Source organism: Saccostrea cucullata, unplaced genomic scaffold, assembly GCF_032062105.1.
Source record: "Saccostrea cucullata isolate Sc308-1 unplaced genomic scaffold, CSIRO_AGI_Scuc_v1 ctg23422, whole genome shotgun sequence".
Classification (NCBI taxonomy): Eukaryota; Metazoa; Mollusca; class Bivalvia; order Ostreida; family Ostreidae; genus Saccostrea; species Saccostrea cuccullata.
This window is the reverse complement of record NW_026933429.1, coordinates 12,761-30,105: the sequence shown is the minus strand read 5'-3', so window position 1 is coordinate 30,105 and position 17,345 is coordinate 12,761. Positions and strand designations below refer to the sequence as shown.

General features: G+C 35.5%; 1 protein-coding gene across 1 annotated transcript; it reads right to left on the bottom strand.

The window, feature by feature from the left end:
* Positions 1-215: 215 nt before the first annotated feature.
* Positions 216-9,463, bottom strand: LOC134238320 (gamma-aminobutyric acid receptor subunit beta-like). Its single transcript, XM_062720446.1, has 9 exons — positions 9,255-9,463; positions 7,846-7,940; positions 7,600-7,667; positions 5,898-6,121; positions 4,781-4,863; positions 3,860-3,997; positions 2,017-2,169; positions 737-972; positions 216-597 (listed from the first exon to the last, which is right to left on the bottom strand). The coding sequence occupies exons 1-9, from the start codon at positions 9,299-9,301 to the stop codon at positions 238-240; spliced, it is 1,404 nt and encodes a 467-aa protein (XP_062576430.1). The 5' UTR covers positions 9,302-9,463; the 3' UTR covers positions 216-237.
* Positions 9,464-17,345: the final 7,882 nt, after the last annotated feature.

Sequence of the window (17,345 nt, the reverse complement as noted above, 5' to 3'; positions counted from 1 at the left end):
ATAGGGCAAAGCTAAAGGAGTGTAAAGGTTTAACAAAATGGTCACAATTTACCATATTAAAAATGTGACTAAATTAAATCATTCTCATGTATAATTAAAATGTCTGTGTCTTTGGTGAGCAGTGTGGATTATGAGCCATTGAATAACTGTCATTTTCATTTTTATTTATTAATTAAGAAAGTAATAAATTTATAAAATGATGATGAAGTTTTTTATTTTCGTTGATATTAACAAATTTTACAAAACTAGGTAAAATCCCCAGTAAGCAATGTTAACAAGTAGAAAAAGCACTGGAAACAGCAATCGAGAAAATCTATCGATGTTGTTAACATCCTCAATAGAAAGAAAATTTAATTTGAATTTATTGGTTCTTTGATCCTGTACTGTTTGTGTAGTTTGCATACGTTTTATTTTTAAACTTGATGAGCGTTTTCTTCTAACAAGGGATTCTGGGATATAACCACGTGACATACACGCTCTTGGAATGGTTGGAATGTCCCCAGCTTCTAGTTCTATCTTTGTTTCTTTCATACTTCGGAGAGAAATAACTGGCGACATATCGGAATTGTCCACATTTCGTTTTTGCACTTCTTTGTCCTGTAAGAAACACAAGGAATATCATCAATTTTAACCATTTTTCACCTCAGTTTTGACAGCTGAAATTTATAAAATATTTAAACTAAAAATAATTTTAGAGGACATAACAGAAATATAACAATACTCATTTTGGATTTACTTTCGCGTTATCCTTTCGTGATGTCCGACGAGGGGTTTCTTCTTTGCCGCGCCTTTTCTTTTTGGCCCTCTTTCCCCAGTATGTATAGTTAACAGCAGCATATTCCAACAGCGCCGCAAAGACAAACACAAAACACATCACCAAGTAAATGTCAATGGCCTTCACATAGGAAATCCTTGGCAAAGACGACCTTACACCATTACTGATCGTCGTCATGGTAAGAACAGTTGTAATACCTGTTAAAGACAAGAGGACAATGCCTTTAACAATACTTGTAACAAGGTCTACTGTTTTGTGAATGTCATCCATCCCTTTTTCAGACCAGCTAGCTACAGCTCTGCAGCTATGTTGGTTTTGTCTCATGCCCTGTTCACACGGAGAGTTTAATTCGCAGCAATTTAATGCGAAGTAAACTAATGCGAATCAAACTAATGCGAATTAAATTTCGTTCACACGACAGCTAATGCGAAGTAAACTAATACGAATTAAAAAATTCTACTTCTACGGCCAGGCATCAGTAAGGCTATTATGCGTCATTTGCAAATCACGTCACCTTATGCAGGAGCAGATGCATTTGACATAATGTCACAGTGTCTGTACACACATTTTAATGATAAACAAAATTTTCTTCAGTTTTTCATTCAAAAATAGCACAAGTACCTATAGCTGACCATCGAAAAGTGGTATTTGACTAAATTTTGTCATTACGCACGCGTCAGAATTTAATTCGAATTAGCGTCGCTTAGCGTTCACATGGAGCTAATGCGAAGTAATTTAATGCGCAGTAAACTAATTCGAATTTAACTAATTCGCATTAAATTCTCCGTGTGAACGCAAAGCGAAGCTAATTCGCAGTAACTTTACGTTTAATTCGAATTAAACTCTCCGTGTGAACAGGGCATCAGTTTGAACATGGTTTGAAGAAATGGAATGAAAGTCGATCACAAAATTTGCTGTAGTCGATCTTGTATTCTCTTTAGAGGAGTGGACATCCTGTAGGCGAAAGCCTGTCCATTTCTCCGAAGAGAATACCGTCTTTGCAGCTCATTGGTTTTTTAAAAAAAAGGTTTGGTCGTCCATCCAATCACCGAGTTTTTATAGACGTCGGAACCGGGGAGGGGGGGGGGGGGCTTAGCCACTTTTTTTGCAAAGATAGACATTATATAGGCATTGAAAATTTGAGTTTACCTTTTTTGTTGGTTTAGCCCCCATCCCCCTTTCAATTTGCTTCGGACGCCTATGGTTTTTCCCAGGCCAGTGAGATATCGAAATACCGGTACCTAGAGCTACTCTTGCTGAAGTGGCCTCATGGTTGATCCAGAACGAGACCCAGGACAACATAACGATGAGGATCGAGGGGAGGTAAGTCTGGAAGATGAAGTAACCCACATTCCGGTGAAGTTTAAAACTCAGGGAGAGACGGGGATATTTTCCTATAGATGAAAAAGTAAAGACGTATTCTCAAATACTTGTATAGCCTGAACAAAAGTCCTTGATGTCTGAAATTATCCATATTTTACGATTTGAACAATTTCTTTTCCATTTTTTTAGCTCTACATTTTTTTCCATTGACATTTTTTTTTTTCAAAACGCTACTCCTCCTACAGTTTTGGTCTGATTTCAATATAACTTGGCACACAAGTAGACTACACTAAGACACATAATTCTGTTTATCGGTTTTTGATTTCAATGAACGGTGTTGCCGTGGTTACTAAAAATAGAAATTTCTGTGAAATTCTTTCAAAATGCTACTCCTCCTACATTTTGGTCTGATATAACTTGGCACACAAGTAGAATACACTAAACATAATTCTGTGTATCGGTTTTTGATTTCAATGAACGGTGTTGCCGTGGTTACTAAAAATAGAAATTTCTATGAAATTCTTTCAAAATGCTATTCCTCCTACAGTTTTGGTCTGATTTCAATATAACTTGGCACACAAGTAGACTACACTAAGATACATAATTCTGTTTATCTGTTTTTGATTTCGATGAACGGTGTTGCCGTGGTTACTAAAAATAGAAATTTCTGTGAAATTCTTTCAAAAATGCTATTCCTCCTACAGTTTTGGTCTGATTTCAGTATAACTTGGCACACAAGTAGACTACTCTAAGATACATAATTCTGTGTATCGGTTTTTGAAACGATGTTGCCGTGGTTACTAAAAATAGAAATTTCTGTGAAATTCTTTCAAAATGCTACACCTCCTACAGTTTTGGTCTGATTTCAATATTACTTGGCACACAAGTAGACTACACTAAGGTACAAAATTCTGTATATCAGTTTTTCACTTCAATGAACGGTGTTGCCAAGGTTACTAAAAATAGAAATTTCTGTTAAATACTCTCATAATGCTACTTCAAATACAGTTTTAGTATGATTATAATATAATGTGGCATGCAAAGACTACACTAAGAACATAAAGAGACTTAATCAAGGATCATTATTCTATTTATTGCTGTTGAAAAGTTTCAATTCCCAATTGCTATAAGTACAAACCAGTAGAGCTTCAGTCTTGACAGAGACTTCTGGTTTCATTTCATATTTATTTTGTTAGGTAATAATGATTTCTTTTTCTGAACTTGATATACCGTATAATCCCTATTAACCGCTCCAGGCGCTTAGAAAATTGCAAAAAGGGGCAGTTATTTTGGTATTCTCTTTATGATATTTAATGCCATATTTTAACTTCAAAAAATCTTTTGAAAAAGAAAGTAAATACAAGGAACCACTAAAATAATGTCTAACTTTACTTAAAGTGAAGATAATCCACCCAAATTATGCTAAATTATTCTTTTTCCACCGAGATATTTGGTAATAGACAAGTTTCATTTTCACTTTCTTCAATTTTTTGATACCATTCTTTTTTATATTAATCACCGTACAGGGGGGCCTTATTTCTTGACAATTGAAAAAGACTTAAGGGGGCGCTTATAGGGGCAGGGGCGGTTAATAGGTATTATACGGTATCTTAATACTTTAGGATTATTGTACGAAATCCGATTTAAAACTAGCTAATTCGTTATATCAAATATATAAAATATATTTTGACAGGTCCTAAATGGTTATGCCCATTTCCTCATGTACTTGTATAAAGTAAAAAAGTTTACTCTGGCACGCACCTGTCAGTAGACTTTCGATCTTCTCTACCGTTTTGTAATCTACTATGGAAAACTGAGGAAGCTCTATTTCCTGAATGCCGTGTACAGAATGGAGTCCGCTTCTCCAGTGAAGGTACAGATCAGCCATGTCGTAACCGTCTGTAAAAATCAAGGTTTAAACGATGAACTTCTACTTCAATTATTAGGTTAAATGTAAACGTTCATTTATTTTGCATAAACATGTACATGTATTTCATTGTGTTGAAATTTGAAAACGTTTAGTCCATTCTGTACATGTATTTTTGAGATGAATTGTCTACGGAGTTTTGCGTTTACCAGATAATGATAAGGAACACAATGCGACAGGAGATGCTCATTCCTCCATGGCACCTGGTCCCATCTCCGATAATTTTAGACATCCGTCTTTGCTTCGTTCCTGATTTGTATATCGGTTCAATTTTTAAGTGAGCATGACTACTTACGTTATCTTCCTGAATAATAAATTGTGATTTGTTTTCTATCATTGTAACCTTCTTTTCTGTTGCACTGACACTTTTCTATTGGTTTTGACCTAAACCTGGATCGAGGACAAGGGCTGATACTTTCCAAGATCAATTACCATAACATAATATTTTACTTGAAAACAAAACTAGTATTGAATAAGTTAGAAATAAACTTTTACAAGAGATGACTGATCTTTCATAATGAAAACCACTCGAACACCATTTTCCTGTTATAATCCAAAACCTACTTAAACTATGGATATTAATAATTCCAAGCAAAAAAAATAAATTCATATCAATTTGACACAATATGTAAAAACAAAAATGTTTATTTTATCTTTATTTTCGTTATTCTTTAAAAACAAATTCTGTTCTTTAAATCTTTATTTTTTGTTTGCCTTGCTTTTTAGCAGCATTGTAACAAAACATATTTACTTACAACTTTCAATTTCAACAGTGCAATTTTGCTCATCCAGAGGATAATTACGTAAGTCCATCATACAGGCAAGGGTCGTGGTAAACCTAGGATAAGATCATTTATTTTCATTATGAAATATTTTATAAAAATACAATTACTTTTATGGTTTTTTAAATTAACCCCCCACCCCCTCGCTTTAAATGATTTTAAAGTGAAAGTATCAAATTAATAAAACAATCATTTTAGAGAGGGATGAACGTGAGGTCCCACAGGTTTCATTTCATTGTAAGATTCATCTATTTGCCACAAAATAATGAAGCAATATTGCTAGAGAGGTCGTTTGTCTGTCAAACACCGCCGTCGAAATGCAATCACATTTTAGCTAACAGCACTCTATTTACACTTGCCAGTCGGGATTAGAACTTGATACGAATGCCTTATTTGAACCATAAAGCAGATCAATCACAGAGAATGACCACTCGAACCGGCTCATCCTATCACTGTTAGCTGATTAAAACTCTTACAATATCTTTTAGGCCTCTTTATATGATGAAAAGCGATAGTTGCACGATCAGGGTCAAGTATAAATTGATTTATTGGAGATCATAGAGAAAATAAGCAAACCAAGCTATTATGACTGTGTGGTCATAGAAATTTTAGACTACTTATATTTAATTCCTCCGAAAAACTCTGCATATAAAAATGAACGGTTTTGCATTAAAATACTATTTAACGGGTTAGCAGCTGCGACGTCTTGATCGTTTCTCTATAGCTCTCTACCAATCAAAATAATTAAAGTTTTCGGTTGTAAACAATTTAACCTACACACACAATGGGTTGCCAAGTTGTCAACTGCTTACTTTTTGTCAGTTTAAGGTCTGCATGTGAAAGCCCTGATCTGATGCTTCTCAATGAAAGAAACAGGTCCGTAAAATATCATAAGAAATTTGTCAGGGGTCCAACGACCTTGTAAGGATGATTATAACGTGAACATGATTGTGTTCTTACTTCTCTAAATAATAGAAGTTATCTAAAACAAATATGTTTTGTATTTTTTGGTGGATCTGTTGTTGACCATCTGACCTCCTTTAACGTTAGGTTAAGGATATTAAAGAACTTATTTTTAAAATGTACTCACCTCATCCCATATATAACTGATCCATTACCGTAAAGGCGGATCATTTTGTTTTTCTCTGTTACATCGTGGAGAAACGAGTTCTTGTCATTCGCAAAAAAGGTATCTGGAACCCAGATTTTGTCGGCAAAGTTCCCGGTTAGAGTGATACAGGCAGACGATTGGTTATCATGAGTAAGTCTCTCGTCTGTCCAGTACTGGTTCAGGTAAATGGTTATCGTATAGTCCTAAAGAAATCACAGACATTAATGATTATTATGGAAACTTTATTGAACGACAGACAGACATGGAGGAAAAGAAAGGGGTCTTATTTTTCGAATCTGGTGAGTACATCCCGATAGCAACTTCTCGGACCCTTCCGACAAGCAGAAGAATAACCGCGTTTTTCGAGCTTCCCAGAAAGGCCCTAAAAGAGCAAGCTGCAGATCCGCAGTTTGTCACGATAATATTCCGTATATAAAGACTGTTACTCAAAACAAGTTACTAGATAGCAAATCCCTGGATCAGAGTTTTAACAGACGGATGGTGAAGCTTTGTAATCCCAATATTTTCTTCATGCACAAAGTTTACGTTAGAAAAATAAAATGGTTGTATCTCTTGATGGAATTATTACTAAAGGCCAATTTTGCTGCATTGGTCTAGCTCTGCAGAACTATAGCGTTGCGGTTTTATATTATATCCTTGACATAAAGCATTTTGCGCAGTAAATTATATCAGATTTGCATTATGGGATCTGTAGCGTTATGGTCAAAGACTAATATATAAAATCATAAAGCAACAGTTTTCCAGCTATATATGATCTTTAGAAAAGTTGTGTTTCATATTCTTTAATTGCTATTAATTGTATTTTTGTTGGCGAATACCAAACGATTGATGTAAAATAAACGGTACGGGAAAAACTGCTACATTGTACAATTTTTTGTATCTCTAACTTTAGGAGTTATTGATACAATTATATGCTTTATATCGTTAATCAGCGCAAGATCTGAAGCAAATTACAGATATGATCGAATATATTTCCTAGAAGCGATAAATCACCAAGGACATTTTCGTTTTTGCAAACAAAAGAGTGGTCTGAACCTTCAGAGTAAATGGAGCCTAAAAATCTCATTTGATTAGAGATGGATTTGCGCGGAGGAATACATCAATCATGACATGGGTGTCACATGGAATTATCTGCTACACTAAAATCTTGTATTGTGATCCACGATAATTGAAACAATTACCAGCGATAGAAATCGGCAGGAGCCTTGTTTTTTGTGACAATGAACCCATACTTTGTTGCTGAACAATTTTGAAGCTAACGAGGTGAAACTGATATGATGAGCGTTCGAATAGAAATCGGGATTTTTTGTTCTGTTTCGCACTACACTTTCTTGTAAATTGTCCATTTCTTACTCTCAGTTAAAAAACAAACCCAAAATAAAATTGAGAGAAAAAAAATTAAAAGAGTGAATGCTAGTAAATAGAAAAAAACAGGGATGACTGTAGTAAGAGTCAGTAACACACGCATCATTAAATTATATGCATATTAAACTCTTGTAATCAAAAATATAGACGCGTTTTGAAAATCTCCATGTGTTACAGAAGGAGAATCAATGTGTGAGGGTGTTTGTGTGTGTGTTTGTATGCATGTACTGTAATTACTAATACTTTTCATGCGTAAGCTTTTACTTTGATATGTACACTGCTTTAAACTACTCACCATATTAACCTCTGATATAGTGTCAAAGCTGGCCACCACAAGCTCAATTCCAACATCTACAGCATCATCTGAAAGTGAAGTAGATCGATGCATTATGAAGGGAAAATATCACATTAAAGATGTCTAATACGTTTATGCATTTTATGATCAAAATCACCGTACGAAATTAAAGTAAAATACGTGCGGAGAATATATTTGAGTATAAATATTTGTGATTATAGTTTATTGAGACTTGTGACCTTTTACCTCCAAAACTGGGCCTCAGTCTGATGTCATAGTTACTAAGGAGACGGTCAATCATAGAGGATGCGTCCGCAGGTGAGTGAGAGGAACAATCCGCGCTGAACAATAGAACAGCTTATAAAATATAGGATAATAAATGTGCCTCTCCAGAACTCCATGGTCACTAATTGTGCTCCTTTATTAATTGATCTGTTTTTAGTTTACTATGAAGAAGAATTTATTCAAAAACCTCTACCTGAGAATAAAACATGTGATTTTCAACTCGACATTTACTAGTAGATATAGCGACTAATAATAATTACTTTCTTTCATAAAATTATGTCGATATATCTTTATCACTTGAAAGAGACAACAGGGTCTGCTTCATATTTGGATGTTTTACTAGCTGACTATAGATAACTCAATTTTATGACAAACAAGATGACTTCAAATTTACAATCTTCAACTATCCTTATTTTTGCATGTAATATTCATCGTCTGCATATGGTGTTGCATCTCCGAACCTTTTTCGAAGAGCATACTGAGCTTTAAAATTTTTCAAACCGATACTCACAGATAAGTTGATGTTACAAGAATTGCTTTCAAATTCGGCATTTGGTAGTAAAATCATTTTATTTTTCAAAAAACTCTTGGTTCGTGGGGATTTGATTTCTTTTTAGAAGTTATGTATGTAACATTTTACATTTCGTGGTGGAAATAAATTCGCGGGACTCTTCATACCTCGAAAACAACGCAAAGTAACACCCCATGAAAATTTGTGTTTTCACGATTGTGAAATCAGTAATTTTCATGGGGGTTAAACTTAGTTGTTTTCGAGGCAAGGTGAGACCCATGGATTTAAATGTAAAATTTAATATACATTACGTGTACTACTAAAACATTCTCCATCAGATATCATATAACTTTTCAAAACTGGGAAAATATGTGATTTCACAGTGATTCTGATTTGTTTGCATAATTATTTGATAGCAGATATAACCTTTTTAAATACTGACTTGTTTAATACCAATTGTTAAGTCTTTCACGTCCACACGATTAATACAAAGGGTTCACAGCAGTTGTGACACCGGCCAACAAGGGATGCTTACTCCTCCTAGGCACCTGATCATACCTCTGGGATTTCCAGGGGTCTGTATTCTGTGCACTATGCACAGATTTGTATAGTTTATGAATTTTTGAAATTGACTACTGTCCATTATTTTTACTCTTTCTATATTTACACAACTATGAGAAAAAAGAAATTTGATGAAATAACAGGTAAAAGTACAGTGTAATTGAATAAGCTCAATATAGCAATTTTTAAATTAAAAAAATTATTTCATTTCCAATTGGAATTTACAAAATTATTTAAAAAAAATAAAAAATAAATAAATTATATTTTCAAGAATAGAAAATATGCTGTTAGAGGTTACCTTGCAGCAAACAGAGCCATGAACAACACAAGTGAGGGCCAGTCCATCACGATATTCTTTATCAGGCTTTTCTCCGGACTCTAGTGTTCGCCATGACTGATTTAGTTGGGCACAGAAGAATCAATTTCTATGCAAACACAGCATTGATTCCAATCCAGGGTTTCCACAGCAGGCCAGAGTCCAGTTTTTATGTTTGTTATTTGTCTCATGAATAAATATTTTACGGGAAAATCGGAGATCTTACACGATATTTGAATTAGATACAAAAAATGTTTTATCTGAAACAATGATACTGAAGTCTATATAAGATATTTCGAAATTTTCTAGCAAAAAAAGCTATTGAGCGTCGTGAGTTGAATAAAGGGTGCAATGATACAATCTACGTTTATGGCTATGTCTGGCATGGGCAGGTCAAAATAAATCTTTATACTCTTTGACATCTTCGCAAGCCAGGGGTCCTGAGTCAACACCTTGCCGTCAAACGGCAACATGTTGACTCGGGAGGCAGGACCCCTGGCTTGCGAGGATGCCTCTTTGACTGATGGGTGACTTTTTTTATTTGCAAGGGAATTAAAAATGCGCTTATCATTATAATTAAACCACAGATAACTGCACCGCACTATGTACATTATGCAAAGTCAATCAAAAAATTTAATTTCAATTTTTGTTTCACCTTTTTTTTTTTAAATTTAAAATAATGTTGTAACTTACACTTTTTTCTAGTTAAGCATTAGAGTTAGGGTTAGGGTTAGGAACTGCTATTTAGAGGGGAACAAATAAAAAAGCCCCCGACACCGGCGGACCGGTGCCAGAGGCGTTAAGTTGTGCTAGAAAAATAACAAACAAACAAAAAGAAGCCTCCACCACCACCGGCGGACCGGCGGCAGAGGCTCAATGAAATAGACAAGTCCAAGCTATAAGCAAAAATAGACTAAGTCCAAAAAGAGAGAAAAATAGACAAGTCCAAATTGCAAGATAATTTTTCTCTTTTAAAAGCTTGATACTAGATTTAATATTTTTATTCATTATATTCTCATATGATTGTTTTCTTTCATTCAAATCTACTGCATTTATAAATCAGTAGTTTTTGACAAAATTACGCATTGCTGATTTTTTTTAGTCACTGAGTATCCAAGGAGTTTGACTATATGAAAGATTAAAATAACAAAAGAAAAAACCAAAAACACTATGCGCCCGGCGGCAACAGAGTTCGAAAAAGCTATTTTTAGCATATAGGTCACAGTCAATGTCACAAGGTCATGTCCTTTGAGTAATTTGAAAGAGCTGAATTATTGGTGTATGCATACCAATCCGAAGTCTCTAACTTCTATGGGTAAAAAAAAGAATGGCATAAGCTCGTAAAAGCTATTTTTAGCACATAGGTCACAGTCAAGGTCACAAGGTCAATGACCTTGGTGAATGAGCTTCATTAGTGGAGTATGCATACCAAATATGAAGTCGCTATCTCTCACAGTTCAAAAGTTATGGCGAAGGTTAAAGTTGACAACAGAAAGACAAACAGACAGACAGGACAAAAACATTATACGCCCGAATCTAATTTATAGATTCGGGCGCATAAAAAGACAGAAATGGCTTGTTTGACTGAGGAATGAAAGTTTTGAGCTATGTAGATGATCCTCGGGAAGGCTAGATGGAATATTTAGTATGATAACGGCACTAAGAGCTGAGTTCTCATCAAACAACAGCTACATATGCTGATTTTTTTTTAATCAAAAGACTGATTTTGGGTAAATGTAAAACATCCAAGGGAAAGGTTGTGTAAAGAGTGAAGATTTTTTAATTGGAAGCTAATTAATTCCGCTTTTAGAGAAAGATATTGCTGCACTGCAATGCAATAAATTACAATTGATCATGGTAATGCTTGACGTTTCTGTCTATTGAAAAAATACTAGATTCAATTCTATTAGAGATTGTTCTATCTGACGTATCCGTATCCGTATACGTATCCGTATCCGTATCGAGATATGAAAGGCATCTCGATCCCGATGTCTAAACAATCTGGTTACATTTCAATCGTTTCATGTTTGGTTTAACCTCATTCACTAAAAAATGATATGTAGTGTGCTATTTTTAATAAAAACATATCAATTGCTGTATACGCCTTATGCATCATGTTTTTGGGGGGAGGGGGTAAAAGTTTAAAAATAAAATTAGAAAAACAAGCATGATTTTAATTATTTAAATGTGTAGAAAATTGTTCGACAATTTCTCTCTCTCTCTCTCTCTCTCTCTCTCTCTCTCTCTCTCTCTCTCTCTCTCTCTCTCTCTCTCTCTCTCTCTCTTATTCATTCTTCATTCTAAAATTAACATTTAAAAGAATTTTACACGACAAATCTCCAATAATATATGATTATATATACAGTTAAACCTCTTTATCTCAAACTTGTAAATCAATTGTAAAAACATGTAATTGTACATTACTATAGTAACTGGGAAATATTTAACCATATTGCAAAACAAATGTGTATGGGGGATTTACTGAAAACGTCCATCCTCTTTTCCTTTTTATCATCTTCTATGCCATTCATTATCACGTATTTGATGGTCATAGTTCTCCAGAAAAAAATGGATAGCTGGTAAATACACTCCCTGGCCTAAATTGTAGGTCGATAGCCGTATCATGGGCGGCGCAGGCAAATAGTGGGAGGTGTTAATTGAAAGGGGGGGGGCTAAACCAACAAAAAAGGTAAACCCACTTTTAAATGCCTATATTATGTCTATCTTTGCAAGAAAGTGCCCCCCCCCCGTTCTGACGCCTATGCGTATCCACGGTTTCAAGGAGCTTGAGAATTGAATCTGTACAATTTCCGACAATGTTGCGATTAAACGCAGTATATGTAGTACTCGATTGATTTAATACTTGTCGATAAAGGGGGAGAAAAATAAATGTTAGGTTATGATGTATCTTCCTTTCTTAAACTATTCTATTTGCATATTACTTTTTTTTTTATGAAAGTTACATAATCGAGTTTATAGTGAACAAAGCAAGGTCTGAAAAACTTTGATACATGTATTTCATCACTGTGATTTTTCTTTAAATAAGTGATTTTTTTCTTGGCTACATTGAAGCAGTTCCTTCTCTTCAATCCTATTATTTGTGCACAATGATCTCGATCACGGCCAAATTGTATATATAACAAAGAAAGTCGGATAAAAAAAGAAGAAAATTAGTACGATGGACAAGAAGATTTAGCAAAATAAGATGTATTATTTTGAAAATTTTGAGCCATATTTATTTTAATCTTAGCATAAAAAGAGAGTTGAGATAATATTTATTGAATACCATATTCTGAAATAGTTTTTATATCAAACCACAAATGATGATAATGAATGATTGTCAAAAGATGCTATCAAATGTCGTGTGTGCTCATGGTGAGGCACAGACGCCAGAACTGGTGGGGGGGGGGCTGCAGGCGTAGGGTAAGCTCCCTTTCCACTTTCAACAGGCAACATGCTGTATTGCAGTCAAAAAAGAGTAAGTGGTAGTGTTAAAAAAATGGCAATGAAAAAAGTTCAACCCCTCCCCCCCACACACACAAAATAGTGTAGTTTAGTATTTTTAAAAGAAAAATTGCCATTTGCTTTTTTCCAATGCATAACTGTGGTTTATTTAATCACAAACAGAGATGGAAATTGCATTAAATGGTTGAGACATCGGGATCGAGATGCCTTTCATATCTCGATACGGATACGGATACGTATACGGATACGGATACGTCAGATAGAACAATTTCTATTCTTAGTAAAAACAGTGAGAGAAATATGTAAAAACTTTCGTGTTTGAGTAATGATTGAGGATTTTGAGACTCAATCAATGAAAGCGCCGAATGACTGTAGGACAATCAAAAGCGCTTTTCAATACTGTTTAGCAGCACTTGCTTCGTGAGATAAACTCACTCTCAGACCAAATTTAATACGTAGCCTTTACGCTTGATCAAGTGTGAATGACTAAGTCTTATATAGTATACAAGCTTGGCATTCGTAAGCATTGCTTAAACATTTGCATAATATAAAGCAGAAAGCACAGATCTTTTTGTTAACGTTGTTCAAAGGGACATTATTTGAGTTATCGAACTTTGTGGAAAACTTGCATTATGCAAATTTTGTAACATATAATCTGTGGCAAAGGAAAATTGTATATATATGAAGTTTTTGGAGGGTGGATGGTGGGGAATGTTTCTATATCATTCACTAAAAAATAATTGTACTTGTTGAGAAACAAGAAGAATTGCAATATAATGCATTCTGCTGCAATACAATGCAACACATTGTAATGCATGGCAAAATTATCCAATGAAAATAAACTTAGTCTATTTGAGGGGAACTGAACTTTATGTATGATTGAACCTTATTATGTTTTTAAAAAAAAGTTTTTAAAGACAAACTGGATGAAATTTTTGTCACCATCCGATTGTTCTCTTTCATATGAAACTCAATTCACAATTCAGTAATTATGACGAAAGATTTTTTGACAACTTTACATATCAACATTTTTTTATCGAATGACTGGTTTGGGTTTGCATAAAACATCATAAAGAAGTGAATGCTACTCTTTGACTCAGGAGTAGTTGTCTTTTTTTTTATTAAAAGGAAATGAATATTGCTGAATTTCATACTACACGTTATTGCATCTCAATTAAATCTCGATTCACAATCCAGTAATTATGTCGAAGGACTTTTCGACAGTTTTACGTATTAAGAATTTTTTATCGAAAGCTAATTGGGTATTGGTAAAAAACCTTGAAGGAATGAACACTGCTCTTCGAGTGATGATCATTGAGTAAATGTTTTTTTTTAATTTGCAAAGGAAATAATAGTTTAGATAGAATTAAACTACACTTTATTGCACTGCACTATGTACAATGCAAAGTCAATCAAAAACATAAAGTTCAATTTTGTTGTATTTTTTTTTTAATTGAAAATAAGGTTGAAACAAATATTTTTTTTTAATAATAAGGTTTTCTTTTTTAAAGTTTGGAAATAAATGGATTAAATATTTTTATTCATATTTCTCATATGTTTGTTCCTTTAAATTGTGTGAATCTACATTAATTTAATTAACCAGTAATTATGTTTAAAGACTTTTCGACAAAGTTACGCATTGCTGATCTTTTTTTAGTCATCCGAGTAGTTTGACTATATGAAAGACTAAAAAGAAGACAGAAATGGCTTGTTTGACTGAGGAATGAAAGTTTTGAGCTATGCAGATGATCCTCAGGAAGGCTAGACGGAATATTTAGTATGATAACGGCACTAAGAGCTGAGTTCTCATCAAACAACAGCTACATATGCTGATTTTTTTTTAATCAAAAGACTGATTTTGGGTAAATGTAAAACATCCAGGGGAAAGGTTGAGTAAAGAGTGAAGATTTTGAATTGGAAGCTAATTAATTCCGCTTCTAGAGAAAGATATTGCTGCACAGCAATGCAATAAATTGCAATTGATCATGGTAATGCTTGACGTTCTGTCTATTGAAAAAATGCTAGATCCAATTCTATTTTTAGTCAAAACAGTGAGAGAAATATGTAAAAACTTTCGTGTTTGAGTAATGAGTGAGGATTTTGAGACTGTGTCAATGAAAGCGCCGAATGACTATAGAACAATCAAAGGCGCTTTCCAGAAATGTTTAGCAGCACTTGCTTAGTGTTGTAACGTGCAACGCGGCCGAGCTTGGTGTGTGGTGATATGTCTTGTATCACCGAGGCGTTACTCTTAGGTTCGTTAACCTGTTAACTCAGATTTTTGTTGACCTAATAAAATATATACAAATACAATGGGTTTCTTCTTGATTGGACAACCACTAACTGTGGTCGACGGGTGTCTCCCGCAATGAATATCTCTGGTCCTGCCACTCTAAACGTACTGCTGCATCTTGGCACTTCCCCCCACTTCTGTAGTATGCCACCTCTCTCTCCATCAGCCTACTGCCTTATACAGGTCTTACGTACTAGCTAATATTGGTGACCCCTCACTGCCTTTTCCCCGAAACTGTGTGCCTTATTCAGGTCTTATCAAAAGTTCAAGAGAATAGACAGTCAAGCCTCAACAAACTTGTCACCAGAGAGGTATCCTGAGATTCTGTAACACAACATGTGTTACCTCAGTGCAGTCAGCCCCAGTACATAGGCAGTTTCATACTACTTGTATGATCTGAGAATTAATATTTTTTAGTGTTTAAGAATTTATATAAGAACGTAGGTCTAACGTTAAAACGAAACTAAACAACAACCATTTCCGTTTCACTACTCTCCCCTCAAGATTATATGCGTCCCGAATATGATTAACTATTTACAAATTATTTACATCTGTACAAATCTTTGCAATTCATGACAAGTGTTGTCATTTCTCTAATACAAGACGTAGTCTTCATCCACTGTGGTTTTCTACTGCGTCTTTCAGGGATGTCGTCTCCTTCGGCTTCGGACAATTGTGTTTTATGTGGCCTTCCTTGTTACACTCATAAAACGCAATGGTTTGCCTCTCGCTTGTTTGTCATAGGTTTTACTGACTGGCCGATTCAGCTTCAGTTTTCGAATCTCGTTGGTTAAAGTACTCTTGTTAGCCTCCATGGACTTCATCCATGTCTCAAGATTCTTCTGGCTAACCTCAGCAGATGAGTGTTCTGGAGCAGTTACTCGTAAATGGCCTTTTCCTTCTAGGTTTCTGCTCTCTGCACGATTATAAGCCTCGAGTTCGACGGCTAGTCGGATGGCTTCATTCAGGTTTTGAGGACGAGATTGTTTTATGCGGATCCTCATCACTGAATCTACCAAGGCATCTATGAACGCATCTTTGGCCAGGGTTTCTCGCACATCACCAGGTGCTGATGCGTAGGCCAGATTGGTAAGTCGTCTAATGGCCTGACCTAACTCTGGTATTGACTCAGATGCTCTTTGCTTTCGTTCTTTTAGCTGAACACGATACAGATCTGTTTACAACAGCACAAGCCTCAAAATGTGATTTGTAGTCAAGCCAGGAACTGGTTCCGTCATACGTGGCTGGCTTGATTATATGGCCTGTCCTCGCATTGTCTGTCCCTATTGACTGCCTCCGTGGTTTTGGCGTGTCAAATAGATGGCCTGTCACAATGTCGTCAACCCCAGCACTTGGTGTGTAGCTTGGTTTGCCTTCGTCTGGAAATCTAACTTTAGGCCGTGCGCCGTACTCGTCAAATGACACATCTCCTGACATACCGGCCGGTTGTTTATCAGTACTGCGTGTCGCATATCCAGACTCTTGGCTAGCCGAATTTGTCTGACCATCGTTGCTGGTTGGCGTTCTCATCCTTTCTAAGAGCTTCTCCATCCGAGCTATAGTTTCTGACACTTTCTTGGACGAATCCATGGTCAACAAAATCCCGACGCTTGCCACCAAATAATGTAACGTGCAACGCGGCTGAGCTTGGTGTGTGGTGATATGTCTTGTATCACCGAGGCGTTACTCTTAGGTTCGTTAACCTGTTAACTCAGATTTTTGTTGACCAAATAAAATATATACAAATACAATGGGTTTCTTCTTGATTGGACAACCACTAACTGTGGTCGACGGGTGTCTCCCGCAATGAATATCTCTGGTCCTGCCACTCTAAACGTACTGCTGCATCTTGGCACTTCCCCCCACTTCTGTGGTATGCCACCTCTCTCTCCATCAGCCTACTGCCTTATACAGGTCTTAAGGTATTAGCTAATATTGGTGACCCCTCACTGCCTTTTCCCCGAAACTGTGTGCCTTATTCAGGTCTTATCACAAGTTCAAGAGAAATAAATTTCTTTTCGGTTACATTATTAATTAATGACTATTAATGATGAAAAAAAAAATGATTGGTGTTCCTGGGAGTTGAACCTGGTTCCTTTGGCGTGCAGGGCGGCGGGTATAGTGATTCGGCTATCAAGTCAGTATGTATTACTTTGGTAATTTCTATTCATCTTACGTATGCGCTTTAATAATTTAAATATCTTTTGGGGTCTATATTGCGGAACGCGGTGAACCGGTCCAAGGGTATTTAAACTCGTGTTTTGTGTTCTTTTGTCATTCGACAAGTTAGCCACGACGTATAGTTAGATACACAG

What these genes read in the sequence shown, in the direction of transcription:
- LOC134238320 (XM_062720446.1), bottom strand. Translation starts at nt 9,301, where the DNA reads ATGGACTGGCCCTCACTTGTGTTGTTCATGGCTCTGTTTGCTGCAAG. An exon ending in ACTGAGGCCCAGTTTTGGAG is followed by an intron (nt 7,668 to 7,845) that starts GTAAAAGGTCAC and finishes CTTCACTTTCAG; the next exon opens with ATGATGCTGTAGATGTTGGA. An exon ending in CACTGTTGAAATTGAAAGTT is followed by an intron (nt 3,998 to 4,780) that starts GTAAGTAAATAT and finishes TGATTTTTACAG; the next exon opens with ACGGTTACGACATGGCTGAT.